At 37.5% G+C, this 14,286-nt stretch overlaps 1 protein-coding gene across 1 annotated transcript; it reads left to right on the top strand.

Moving 5' to 3' along the window:
• The first annotated feature begins 3,106 nt into the window (after nucleotides 1-3,106).
• Nucleotides 3,107-4,858, top strand: LOC133879411 (spermidine hydroxycinnamoyl transferase-like). The gene is made up of 3 exons (XM_062317974.1): nucleotides 3,107-3,755; nucleotides 3,855-3,967; nucleotides 4,237-4,858. The coding sequence occupies exons 1-3, from the start codon at nucleotides 3,107-3,109 to the stop codon at nucleotides 4,831-4,833; spliced, it is 1,359 nt and encodes a 452-aa protein (XP_062173958.1). The 3' UTR covers nucleotides 4,834-4,858.
• Nucleotides 4,859-14,286: the final 9,428 nt, after the last annotated feature.

Genomic DNA, 14,286 nt, shown 5'->3' with positions numbered 1-14,286 from the left:
ACGATGTCCAGATGTTTGCAACGCTGAAGTTTCTAGACACTAAGGGGCGTCCGGACGCCTTCAAAGTCCCGTACGGACGGTTGCACAGGAACCGGTTTAGCTGACTTGGAATTAAGCATGGAATCTTCATGGACATCTTCTAGAAAGTTGAGTCAGGGCACAAGGCTTGAAATAAACACTGCCCATAAAACTTGAAGATTCTGAATAAGACCGATAATCCTATTTAAAAAGTAACTATTACATAAAGTGTTTTTGTCATCTAGAATGTAGCCAACATAAAATAAAAACAAACTCCACATTTGGCCATTATGGGACAAAAAACACTTAACCGGTTTGAAAATACATTCCCGGTCCAAAAACAAAAAATATTCCCCTTTTTGTCACAAAATGACAAAGGGTAAATAGAGTATAAAAAATAGCCATAGGTATTTCAAACAAAACACATAAAGTCTCAGAAAATGTAAATTGTTCCATAAAAACAATGAGGGGTAATTACTTTTTTCCCCCATCAACTACCAGTCATTGTCAACATGCCCCCATGAACTGACACCTCGACCAAAAGAGAGCATCCAACTACCAACTTTACAAACTTTGCCCCCTTCCGTCAGTTTAATTCGTAAAAAGACATAAATGCCCTCAACTTTTTTAAACATATTAATTTTAATATTTTTTTATTAATTACTGTTGGAGGTCATTTTGGTCTTTAAACCAAAATTAATGCCCAAAAATGGAATATTCCGTCCAAGTTAACGGAATTCCTTGACGGAAGGGGGCAAAGTGTGTAAAGTTGGTAGTTGAATGCTCTCTTTTGGTCGAGGTGTCAGTTCATGGGGGCATGTTGACAATAGCTGGTAATTAATGGGGGAAAAAGGTAATTACCCCAAACAATAATAAAAACATAAAAAAGAGTAAAACACTCGATCATCATCATCATTTGGCTTCGGATGATGATACTTTAGGCACTTCCGGATATCGATCTGACTTTGCTCGATACGCTCTCCTATAAGATTGACTTCCCGTTGGAAAGCACCCATGGAAGACATAAGCTGAGCAAAGGCAGCTTCAATGTTGAAGGAGGGAGGCACGACCTGTGATGATGATGCAGCTACTGAGGTGTCAACCGGAACTGATGGAGGCGGAGGAACATTGCCTTGACCCTCATGCCGCAACTGCGCATTGGACTTCATGACTGTCTAGTTATATAAGGTTGAAAGTAAACTAGAATCACTTATTCCATATATGGATAGTTCATAGAGATTTATTTCCTCGCTTTGATGAGATAAGGAGCTCTTTTATATTACACAAACCTTATAGTGCAATTATAAATTTATAGTAAAATGAATTATAATTAATATGACATTGAATAGGATTATGGATTAACAAGTAAATCCAATCTTATTTGGGTGACTCACCTGATGACACCAGGCAGAACTATGATTATTTTAACAGCGTATGATAGCAGCAAAAACTAAAAATTGAAGATTGAAAAGAGAATTTAGGAAGTAAAAAACAACAAATAAGGAAGAGAAAGACCATAATTGTCCCAAATAAGCAAACAAGAAAATAATTCTGAAAAACTAAAATTTAATTGATACCTCGAAACTTGTTCCATTAAGTGTTTATCCCTTATATAGACTAAAATATGCTTATAATTAAACACGAAAAATGAAAAGCTAAAGAAATCCTAATAGGAAAAGAGAAACATAATCCTAATGGAAAAGGAAAAACTCAATCCTTATTGAAAACGAAAACAAAAATACACATGCCTAAATAAATTCACACTAATTTCGGTCTTCTCTTGTATCACCCGATGAATAGTCAACACAAAATATCTAGGATAACGGTGAGAAAAAAAAAATATAGATTTTCATTTCTCTTTCTTTCTCTCCCCTTAATTAGTTCATTTATTATTTTTTCTTTATGCTTAGATTTTCATGGTCAAGATGTAAAATTTGTGCGTCTAATAATTAATGTATATGAAGTCAATGTTAGCACATCTTTTAAAGAAGTCAATATTCGCACGTCTTTTAAAGAAGTCAATGTTTGCACGTCTTACATACATGAACTTTAAATCTTGACCATAACTCATTGAAAATGGAGATGATCCTTGTCCGATTTTTATAAATTGAGTGATTTCGGACTTATCCATGAGTTTTTCTTGATTTCTCGGTATGGACAGGTGTTAATTTGAGTTTTGAAGAATTATGGGTGGTGGGTTTTTGAAGGAAAATGAGCTAGTATGGGGTTTTTTTTTTTTTTTTTTTTTTTTTTTTTTTTTTTTGTAGTTGTTTAATCTGCACGTTCCAATAATTAGAGGATTACAAATGGATTTGTTTAAAGTTATTGATTCTTTGGGATTTGGTTTACGGGGTTGTAGTTTTGTTCTTGAAAGTTAGATAAAAATTTTCGTTGATTTTGGTCTGTTTGGGGAAGGAAGTTCTTCCTCGTGTTTTGATATCAAATAAAATATGCTAATGGGTCTTTGTTCTACATTAATTAATTTATGTCTTCATTACTTGGTGGGTGCCTGGGGTTTCTGATTTTATTTATAAAAATCTGGATTTTTGTTTTGTAAAATCAAAACCCAAAATAGGATTTTGAATGCTTCAAATCATAAATATATGATATATTTGAGAGATCCATGTTGCGAATCCATGGAAAATCTACAAACGTGCAGCACATGAAATCATATATTATGATTTGAATGCTTCAAATCATAAATATAAGTTTTGTTGAGAATCGGATTTGATTGCAAAAAGAACATGAACTCATATATTTATGATTTGAATGCTTCAAATCATAAATATAAAATTTGTTGATAATCGGATTTGATTGCAAACAGCACATGAAATCATATATTTATGATATGAATGCTTCAAAATTATAAATATAAGATTTGAATGCTTGCTTAGAAAAAATTAATTTTATATATATATATATATATATATATATATATATTTATGATCCTATAGTTCGATTCGTGTGTTGTGCTGCTTCCTGGATTATTTTTCTGTGAATGCATTCGGCATTCCTAATCTTAAATATAATAAGTATAACTATTTAAGAAGCAACCGAGTTAGAGTTATCAGAGCATAAAAATTCCAAAATGATAACCATCAAGTCTTCTTCCATAATCGTTCCAAGCGAGCCTACCCCAAATGGGATATTATGGTTATCAGAGAGCGACCAAATGATGCAGTGCAATCACGAGCCCCTCATCTTTATTTACAAACCCAACAACAATAAGGATGATGGCATCCTACCATTTTCATCTGAGACAATGAAAAGTTCTCTAAGCCGTGCATTGCTTCACTACTACCCACTAGCCGGCCGGCTACGGCAGGCCCAAGGTGACCGGTTTGAACTCGATTGCAATGCCAAGGGAGCGATCCTATTGGAAGCATACTCTGAAGCAGAAATGGATGATTTTGGCGATTTTGCACCAACCGAGAAAATCTATGATCTTGTTCCCAAGGTTGATTATAGCACTCCAATTGAGGAGTGGCCGTTGTTGTTGGTGCAAGTGACAAGATTTCGTTGTGGTGGCATTTGTGTTGGAATAGCCATATCCCACACTGTGGTCGACGGAACGTCCGTAGCTACCTTTATTAGCTCATGGGCCAAGTTGGCTCGAGGAGTCAATCTGAGGCCCGAAGAGATTCCGTTTGAAGATCGAACTCTCTTACGATCAAGTCAACCGCTTATGCCTCCGCGCTTTGATCATATGGAATTTTCTAAGCCTCCACTCTTAATAGGTTTTAATTAAATCATTATTTATCCCAAAAGCTTAAACTAAAAAGAATTGGTGAATTTGATTATTTAATTTGTCTTTTAACAGGTTCTTTGGACACGAGGGCAGAGCAAAAGAAAAAAAACTAGTGTCGTCTTGTTGAAAGTCACTAGAGAGCAAGTCGAGGGACTACGGAAGAAGGCCAATGAGATATCAAATGATGAGACGAACATGGTGGTGACACTATTAGAATACTTTGAAAATATTCTTTATATTATGATTTATTCCTCTTTTTTTCTTTTTTTTTTTTCTTTTTTAATTTTAAGGTTTCTTTGGCACTACTCATAATCTCTCTATAAATATCATCTATTGAAATACACAAAAGAAACTTCAATACAGTAAAAATGTAGCCCTAACGCTTCATCAATCCTTTTTTCTTTTTTCTTTTTTGCTTCCACTCTATTCTTTCTCTTTCATATTATTCATCCCATCATATATTTCTACAGAAACCGATACCCTATACTCAATACGAGGCCATTGCCAGCCACATATGGCGGTGTGCATGTAAGGCACGTGCAGGCGATGACCGTCAACCGACAAGAGTTCGTATTGTAGTAGATATCCGCAACCGGTTGAAGCCACCTCTTCCTCGAGGATACTTTGGCAATGCAATTTTCCCTACTGTGACATCGACACGTCTTTATGGCGAGCTCTTGTCCAAGCCATTGAGCTATGCTGCTGGAGTTATTAGGGAAGCAACTGATAGAATGACAAATGAGTATATAAGGTCTGCTCTTGATTTCGTTACCAGTCAGGAGAAAGCGAGTTCATTGAGGATCAACGTTGTCGTCCAAGGAAACGCAGAAGCATCTTTCCCAGGGAACCCCAACCTTGTCATTGCGAGCTGGATAAAGCTTCCTTTTCATGTTGCAAATTTTGGGTGGGGAAAGCCTCTCTACGGTGGTCCAGGGATGCTAACTGTTGAAGGCAAGTCATTCATCATGTCAAGTGCTGCTAATGATGGATCTCTGATCATAGCACTCTGTTTGCAAACACAATGCATGGACTCTTTTAAGAAGTTCTTCTATAAGGACATGATTTAACTGTTGTTGCTTTCTTTCTTTTACTTGTTGCTTTCTCTCTTTTACTTGCTTCTTTTTTTCTTTTTTTTTTCTTTTTTTTTTTTTATTAAGTTTGCTGTGTGTTTATTGTTAGGATTATTGTTGGGGATTATGCCATAAATCCTAATGTACGATTGACATTCATGTTTGTTACGAATAAATGATGTTATTCACTGATCTATTTTTGAGCATATGGTATATCATCTTTTACGTGCTTACTAATGATTATGTATATTGTGCATGTGAAAGACCATTCGATTACATTGAATATGCACTATATTGTGAGTAACAGGGTTTTCACACAAAGTCTTAGTCCATAAACCTTGTAGAGTTGTAATCTTAAACTTAAGGTAGTTCACAGTCGGTAATTGAATTGAGAATTCTATTTGAGAAGATTGTTACACATCGAATCTTAATGATTTACCTTGATCAAGCGAAGTTGGAGGCTTAGGGTTGATGTGTAGGTGTTATGCACTGAACGGACCATGGGAGTTGTTTTTTCCACATAAATACTATCAATGGGAAAAACTTAACTCCCGAGACTTCTTATGATATTGATTCTAAATCTTGAGAGGATTGTGTATAAAATGTGAAGTACTGTAAATCACTTTGATGCATTTGTGAGTAATATCTTTATTATGGTCAACATCCTCAGTGCGTTGGGTGATCACATGTAACATTGTAAATATGATTTTCTAAAAAAGAAATCAAAGTCCTTGATTAAAAATGATAATAAATTTCCTCTAGAGATAGATTTTATAGAGTTGATTATTCTTAGTCTCTGGACGAAACATTTTGGTATGAGATACCGAAATACCATGCACATGTAATAAGTTTTTCACAAGTACGAGAATAATTGATAAAATCAGTGACTCAATAATAAAGAGGTAGAAAATTAAGTGGCAGTATCTTTGGCTTCAATTCCGCTACAGAAGATTTTATAGAAGAATCAAAAGTTAATATTAAGTACATCAACGGTTAAAAACTTAATTATAATTGTAATTCTGTAAATTAAATATGAAATAAACTTTTCTGTTTTAGTAGGCTATCGAGCAAAGGTCCTGAGTTTGAACATTACTTATGTCGTTCACATCTCATTTCAATTAAATATTTCATATTGAATGTCACTTATTAAATGAGAGTTTGAGCCCACACGTGAGAGAGACTGTTACAATATTAATTGAATAATTAAATAAACTTTTCTTATTACTTAAAAGTTTTCAAATACGTATGGTGTGTTTGGATTTGGAAACAAATATTTATTCTTTTCGGGTTTTTTCTAAAACCCGCCCACCCCCCCAAAACCCGAATTTTGACTCGAATTTTACACCAATTCAAAGCTGACAACCTGTTTAATGGCTGGGACCCACGCGCAGGACAACTTGTCTCAAAAAAACGCGTGGGTCCCACATTTAAATAATAAAATAATACAAATTTCAATAAAAAAAAATTAAAAAAAAAAAAAAAAAAGTAATTGGTGGCTGCAGGGCAGCCACCCCTTGGGGGTGGCCGCGCGGCCTCCCTCGACCAGCAGGGGTGGCCGAGCAGTCACCCCCGACCCTGGGGGGTGGCCGCGCGGTCACCCCCGACCACCTCCGAGGGTGGCTGCCGGCAGCCACCCCTGCATCATTTTTTTTTTTTTTTTAATTTTAATTTTTTTTTCAAAAAAAAATTATTTATTTATTTTTTAATTAAATAATCAATATATAATAAATTATTATTATTTAAATTATTATTTTACACAACTTTTCAAAATACCAATCATTACGCACAACTTTTTAAACTTCCAATCATTTCTTACCATTAAAATATAATATTTTTCAGTCTCAAAATTCAACATCCAAACACAATTTTTTACCTCGATATTTGTAAATAAAATTAGAATTCAATTCTAATTCTCAAAATTCAATACCCAAACGAACCAGTAATGATTTAACACTCCTAACATGTGAGCTCAAGCTCTCCTTCAATATATAATGCCCTTAATAATAATTATTTATCCATAAAACTTAAACTATTAAAAAATAATAAATTTAAATTACTTTAACAGTTCTATCTATTCTTTGTTTCATTTACGTTATTATTCTTTCTTTTACCGTTCCGGCAAGTAACATAAACGATCAAGCCATGGCCACCTTCAGAACATTCACAATGGATTATTTATCTCTCACTTTTAGCTAGAATAGCTAAGCAAAATCATAAAAAAGTCTTGCATCCCATTATCTACTAACAACGCAAAATAGATTTGTCGTTGATTTGTGAATAGCGTAACTCCACATGTAGAGTTACACTATTTACAAATGCATCTTTTTTAAAATAGTTCTTTTAGGCCTCTCTCCTTCTCTCTTTTTCCCTTCATTTCCTTTTTTTTTTTTCTAATCTTTTCCTTCTTTTCTCACGGTTGCCTGTGATTATAATTAATTAGTAGTTATTTTTTACATCACCAAAAAAAAAAAACTCATATTGTCATTTATAGCTTTTCAATTTCATTGATAATATTAGTTTTAATTGAACTTTGTCATTACAATTTAAAAAGTTCAAGAATTGAAATTCTTTATATATCATGGTGTAGAATAATAGTGAACTTTAATGACAGTTAGAAAAATGACCGTTTTAACGAAACGAGTCAAACGACCATTGTAAAATATGACCATAAAAAAATGTCCGAATGAAAAAAAGAAAAGCAAAGAAATTTTGAAAAAAAAAATAGTAAAGAAAAATACAATGTGTAGGAGAAAAGGGAAGGCTTCATCTCCTATATATAAAGCCAATATACTGCTGGTTTATTTCGTCAAGCAAAATACAATTTTTTTTTTTTCTTTTGTAGAATTTTTCAATTTAGAGTGATATTTGGCTCATAACTTCTTCAATCCTAAAAAGTGACCACTGCTTCTTAAATCTTGTGATTCATGATCGTTATTTGGTTTTTTTGTGATTGTTTTTCGGTGATACTATGTCGGTGATAATGAAGAATAGGGTGATGATTATACTACTAGAGATGATAGTTTTATTTGGTAGAAATGAATTTTTAATTAAAATAAATAAAATATTCTAAATTTATTATTTTAATAAAATAGAGAATGAATTTAGATAAGCGGTTGGAGTAAGGTTTTGAAAGGTAATTAATTAAGTTAACAAAAGTGAATTTTAATTAGTCCTTTTGTATAAAAATTTACATAAATTATTATAAGTGCTTTTAAAAGGAAAATGGTACAGAAGCCATCAATGTTGTACGTGAATAAACCATGAAAGAAAACAACGTACGACACATGCACAGATTCACATGAAATGACAATAACATCTGAAATGACGGATTTGTTTGACAAAGACATGTACAGGACAGAACAGAATAGTGGGTTGTTATAGTTAGAATTAGTAAAAAGTGATGATGTGATATAAAATAAAAAAAGTTTGTATAGAAAAGTGAAAAAGTTTTGGATTGTAGTAAATTTTTTTATTTGAATAGTAATAAAAAATTATTGATGTGATATAAAAAATGAAAAAAGTAAGAATGTTTTGATGTTGATTGGTATTAAAAAAATATGAAAAAATAAAAAAATAAATACATAAACAGTAACCCCATTATCCTGTACTGCACCGTCACTTGGCAAACAAGCCCGACAATACAAAAGAAAAATGAGGAATCTTGTCGACTGAAATGATAATATAAGAGAAGAAACAGGAATATAGGCCTGTTTGGTGAAGGAAGAAAAATTAGTAGTGAGAGTTAAAAGTGATAGATGTGATATAAAGTAAAAAGAATTTGTATAGAAAAATAAAAAGTTTTATTTTGTAGTAATTTTTTTATTTAAATAATATAAAAAAACTTATTAATGTGATAAAGTTAAAATATTTTGAAGTTGATTGTTTTTAAAATAAGTGAAGGGGTGCCAAACAAGCCCATATTGAAAGAGAGAGCTCGCATAGGACAACACGTGATATTAGAAGGAAGAGCAACTGATTCACCACCATTTTAAAAGTAAAATTCTACGCCCAGAAGATGTTTGCATCACTCACAATCACGTATTTTATGAAATTTTTATAATTATTTTTGCTGTAAGTTATTTTAAAGTAGTTTTAATTTAATTAAATAAAAATAGTTATTGTTAGATTATATTCGTATTGTCCCACATGGGCTACGTTGTATATATGTCCTTTATCTACTAGCCTATATATAGGCCTCTCATGTACAGTATTTAGTGTGATTCAATACATATTATTTCTCTCTACATGGTATCAGAGCACAGGTTCTGAATCACCGATTTATCATTCTTTTTCTTTGGCCTCTTCCCGGAAATTTTTCGGCGCCGCCGCCGTTGCTTCCGCCGTATCTCATCGCTCTGTCTTCCTCGGTTCTCCGTCTTCCAGTCCTTGTTTCGACTTGGTTTATATACCAATCGAAACCTTGGGAGACCACCGTGCCAGAGCCGTCGAGAACAGCCCTATCGGCGCATTCACGCGCCTCCACGCGCCTCCTGAAGTTTCTGCCGCCGCCAGCCTCTGCTGCCGCTCCGCCATTAGACGATCCATCCGTTTGATCGTTCAAATTTCAGCACAGATCCCTAGACCAGTCGCCTAGCTGCTCGGAGACACCACTTTTGTCCAAATCCGACGGTGGACGCGCCGCCACGCGCCTCTAGAAGTTTCCAGCCTGCTGGTTCACGCGCCCACGCGCCGCCACCCCTCGCGCGTGTCATTCACGCGCCAACCTTCTATAGTGCCACGTCAACCCTAGTGCCACGTCAGCCCTAGTGCCACGCCAGCCTGGTGCCACGTCAGCGTTGACTTTGACCGCTGACCGTTGACCGTTGACTTTGACCGTTGACTCGGCTGACCAGGTGTTTTCTACTTATTTTCTCGTTCTGATTTCATTTTTTTGGTCTATTTCTGCTTTTGGCATCTCCAGATGGCACAAAACGAGATTCTTACTCATATTCATGCTACATTGGATGGCATCAACTACATTGTTTGGTCCCAATCTATGAGGAGCTTTCTTAAAGGCCGCAAGCTCTAGCTTTATGTGACTGGAGATATCCCCAAGCCTACTAAAGTCGATGCCGAAACTGATGCTGCTTTCCACACTCGTCTCATTGATTGGGATAGCAAACATCATCAGATTCTTACGTGGTTCCGTGCCACCACCATTCCTTCTATTGCGGCTTTATTTTGCAGTTTTGATGATGCACAGGGTGCTTGGGATATGCTTGCTTCTCGCTACTCGTCGATTGATGGTTCTCGCGAGTACCAGATTATTCTTGATCTCTATCGTCTGAAGCAAGAATCAAATCAGACTATTACGGATTTCTTTGCTCACATGCAGTTCTTATGGGATCAGTTGGCTCTTTCTGATCCTGCTTGGAGGGACCCTACTGATGCTCAGATGTATGCTGCCCGCAGGGATCAGCATCGTCTCTATCAGTTTCTGATGGCTCTGCGGGATGATTTTGAGCCTGTTCGTGGGCAACTTTTGCATCGCTCTCCTCTTCCCACTTTGGACCAGGCTGTCTGTGAGCTTGTTCGAGAGGAGACCAAATTGTCTACTTTGCGCTCTCAGCACACTCCGCATACTCATCTTGTATTAGCTGCTCCATCTCCTCAAACCGAGCACTCTGACAGGTCTGTTCGTGGACCCTCCAAGAATCGTGACAATCCTTTTTGTCGCTATTGTCGCCGTCGTGGGCATACCATTGACAAATGTTGGCGCAAGGCCAAATCTTCTACACATACTGCAGCTGTTACCACTACTGAGAGTGCTTCTTCTTCGGCTGCCCCAGCTGCTCCCTCTGGTGACTCTACCGGATCTACTCTCACCTTATCTTCAGCTGACTTTGAGGCAATTATCAACCAGGTCCTCGCTCGTTCTGGTAATGCATCTTCCTCTGTCCTCTCCGTTTTGCCAGGTAAATCTTCCTCTTGGCTTTTTGACTCCGCCTGCTGCAACCATATGACGCCATATGCCTCTTCATTTACCACTTCTGTCCCTCCCCCACATACATCTTTAATTCACACAGCTAATGGCTTTTCTATGACGGTTCAATCCTTAGGCACTGTTCATACACCTTTCCTTTCTGTCCCTGATGTCTTTCATGTGCCTAAATTATCCTTTAATCTCTTATCTGTTGGGCAATTGTGTGAATTTGGCTATAGACTTATTTTTGACTCCTCTGGTGTGTATGTGCAGGATCCTCGGACGGGCCAGACACTTGGGACCGGGCGTAGAATTGGGCGACTGTTTGAGCTTTCCTCCTTACACCTTTCCATCCCCGGTGTCTCTGCTGCTGTCACTTCATCGCCGCCATCTCTTGCTCTTTGGCATTCACGTCTTGGTCATGCATCTATGTCTCGGGTACAGGTTTTAGCTTCTAAGGGTTTATTAGGTTCAGTGTCCAATAAGTCTTTTGATTGTATTTCTTGTCAACTTGGGAAACAACCAGCTTTGCCTTTTAATAATTGTGAGTCTATTGCATCTACTTCTTTTGATTTAATTCATTCTGATGTTTGGGGCCTTCTCCTGTTCCTAGTATGAGTGGCTCACGCTATTTTGTGATTTTTGTGGATGATTTTTCTCGTTACACTTGGGTGTTTTTAATGAAATCACGCTCTGAATTATTGGATATCTATCGCAATTTTGCAAAAATGGTTGAGACCCAGTTTTCTAAACACATTAAAGTTTTTCGTTCTGATAATGCCTTAGAATATACTCAACAAGCTTTTCAAAATATTTTAAAACACTATGGCACTGTTCCTCACTTGTCTTGTCCAGGCACCTCACAGCAAAACGGAAGAGCTGAACGTAAACTTCGGCACATTCTAGACACTGTTCGTGCTCTTCTTCTTTCCTCTTTGGTGCCTACTCCTTTTTGGGGTGAAGCCACTCTCACAGCTGTCTACACTATCAACAGGTTGCCTACACCTCTCCTTGCACATTGTACCCCTCACGAGCGATTGTTTGGCTCTTCTCCCACTTACCATCAACTCCGTGTTTTTGGTTCCGCCTGTTTTGTTTTGCTCCAACCTTATGAACGTACCAAACTCGAGCCTCGTTCTCGATTATGTTGCTTTCTTGGGTATGGGGTAGAACAAAAGGGTTATCGGTGTTATGATCCCGTGTCACACCGCCTTCGCATCTCCCGTCATGTGGTCTTTTGGGAGCATAAGTTATTTCACGACGTTGGGAAATTTTGCATGCCCTCTTTTCCTCCCTTTACCACACTTTTCGAGACGTCTCTCCCTCACTCTACCTCTGGTGATATTTGTCCCGAGTCTTCCTCGCTTGAGCCGCAGTCTTCAAATGCTCATGATGTCGCTACGCTTGAGTCCCAAGATTCTGTTCCATCCGAGGCTCCGGCTCCTGCCTCCCCACCTGCTCTTCGCCGATCCACTCGGGTAAAGTCTCTTCCATCTCATCTCCAGGACTTTCATTGTTTTCATGCCTTAGCTGCCTTACATGAACCTCACTCCTATCGTGAGGCTTCCACTAACCCTCTTTGGCAGGATGCGATGAAAGAGGAACTTGATGCATTACACAAGAACCATACATGGGATCTGGTTGACTTGCCTCGAGGAAAGTCTGTTGTTGGGTGTAAGTGGGTCTACAAAATCAAGACTTGTTCTGATGGTATTGTTGACAGATACAAGGCTCGTCTTGTGGCCAGAGGTTTTACTCAGGAGTATGGTGTGGATTATGAGGAGACTTTTGCTCCTGTTGCTCGCCTCTCTTCTGTGCGTGCTCTATTGGCTGTTGCCGCTTCTCGACATTGGTTACTTTCTCAAATGGATGTCAAAAATGCCTTCCTTAATGGCGATCTCAATGAAGAAGTCTATATGCAGCCACCTCCTGGCCTCTCTTCTCTTCCAAACAAGGTCTGTCGTCTTCGTCGGGCTCTTTATGGTCTAAAGCAAGCTCCACGGGCATAGTTTGCTAAATTTAGCGCCACTGTCTCTGGTCTTGGGTACTCCATTAGCTCGTATGACTCTGCCTTGTTTATTCGCCGCACAGATCGAGGCATCATTCTTCTGTTGTTATATGTTGATGACATGATTATCACTGACGATGATTCTCTTGGTATTCTGGAGCTCAAACAGTTTTTCAGTCAGCATTTTGAGATGAAGGATCTTGGCACTCTCAGCTATTTTCTTGGTCTTGAGATTTCCTCTTCTTCTGATGGTTTATATTTGACACAGGCTAAGTATATATCCGATCTGCTTTCAAGGGCCAATCTCACAGACTGTAAGATCGTCGACACACCGACTGAGCTCAATATCCGCCTCAATCTACAGGATGGCGAGCCTCTCCGTGATCCCTCTCTCTATCGGCATTTGGTTGGTAGCCTTGTTTATCTTACTGTTACTAGACCTGATATCTCATATGCTGTACATCAGGTGAGTCAGTTTATGGTTGCTCCCCGTTCTACTCATTTCTCTGCTGTCCTTCGCATCCTTCGCTACCTCAAGGAGACTTTATTTCATGGGCTCCACTTCTCCTCTCTGTCTCCTCTTGAGTTGTATGCTTATACTGATGCTGATTGGGCAGGTGATCCTACAGATCGTCGCTCTACCACCGGTTATTGTTTTCTACTTGGCACTTCTCTTATTTCTTGGCGTAGTACGCTCTACCACCGGTTATTGTTTTCTACTTGGCACTTCTCTTATTTTTTGGCGTAGTAAGAAGCAGTCTGTTGTTGCTCGCTCTAGCACTGAGGCAGAATATCGTGCTTTGGCTGACACCACCTCGAAGCTCCTTTGGTTGCGATGGCTATTACAAGATATGGGTGTCACTTTTTCTTCCGCTACTCCTGTCTACTGTGATAAAAGAAGTGCTATTCAGATTGCCCATAATGATGTCTTTCATGAACGGACCAAACATATTGAGATTGATTGTCACTTTGTCCGTCATCACCTTCTTCAGGGCTCTCTACAACTTCATTCTGTCACGTCTCATGATCAGTTCCCGGACCTCTTCACAAAGTCTCATCCTCCAGGGCGGTTCCGCGATCTTGTGTCCAACCTCAAGATGGTCTCTTGCACTCCATCTTGAGTTTGAGGGGGGGTGTTAGATTATATTCCTATTGTCCTACATGGGCTACGTTGTATATATGTCCTTTATGTACTAGCCTATATATAGGCCTCTCATATACAGTATTTAGTGTGATTCAATACATATTATTTCTCTCAACAGTTATAATTGTCGTTCTAAGTTATAGTCTTTTAATTATTTGTAGCATTATAATGCAGAAGTTATTTAGTCAAGTCTTTTAGTTTGATTCAATTTGATTCGTGTAATTTTCTATTTAAAGCGCGATTAATTAATAAAGAATAACGAGAATTAATCTCAAATTTTGTGTTTGAAAAAGTTTAAATTCCTTCGGAATCTAAAATTTAAGTTCCCTCTGAACCTAACAATTTATCCCGTTACTTATTTAATAAACCGTTCGC

This window comes from Alnus glutinosa, chromosome 10, assembly GCF_958979055.1.
Source record: "Alnus glutinosa chromosome 10, dhAlnGlut1.1, whole genome shotgun sequence".
Taxonomy (NCBI): domain Eukaryota; kingdom Viridiplantae; phylum Streptophyta; class Magnoliopsida; order Fagales; family Betulaceae; genus Alnus; species Alnus glutinosa.
The sequence above is the reverse complement of the archived record's forward strand: the minus strand, read 5'-3'. Positions and strand labels throughout refer to the sequence as shown.

What these genes read in the sequence shown, in the direction of transcription:
- LOC133879411 (XM_062317974.1), top strand. Translation starts at nt 3,107, where the DNA reads ATGATAACCATCAAGTCTTCTTCCATAATCGTTCCAAGCGAGCCTACC. An exon ending in TAAGCCTCCACTCTTAATAG is followed by an intron (nt 3,756 to 3,854) that starts GTTTTAATTAAA and finishes TTTGGACACGAG; the next exon opens with GGCAGAGCAAAAGAAAAAAA. An exon ending in ATGATGAGACGAACATGGTG is followed by an intron (nt 3,968 to 4,236) that starts GTGACACTATTA and finishes ATATTTCTACAG; the next exon opens with AAACCGATACCCTATACTCA.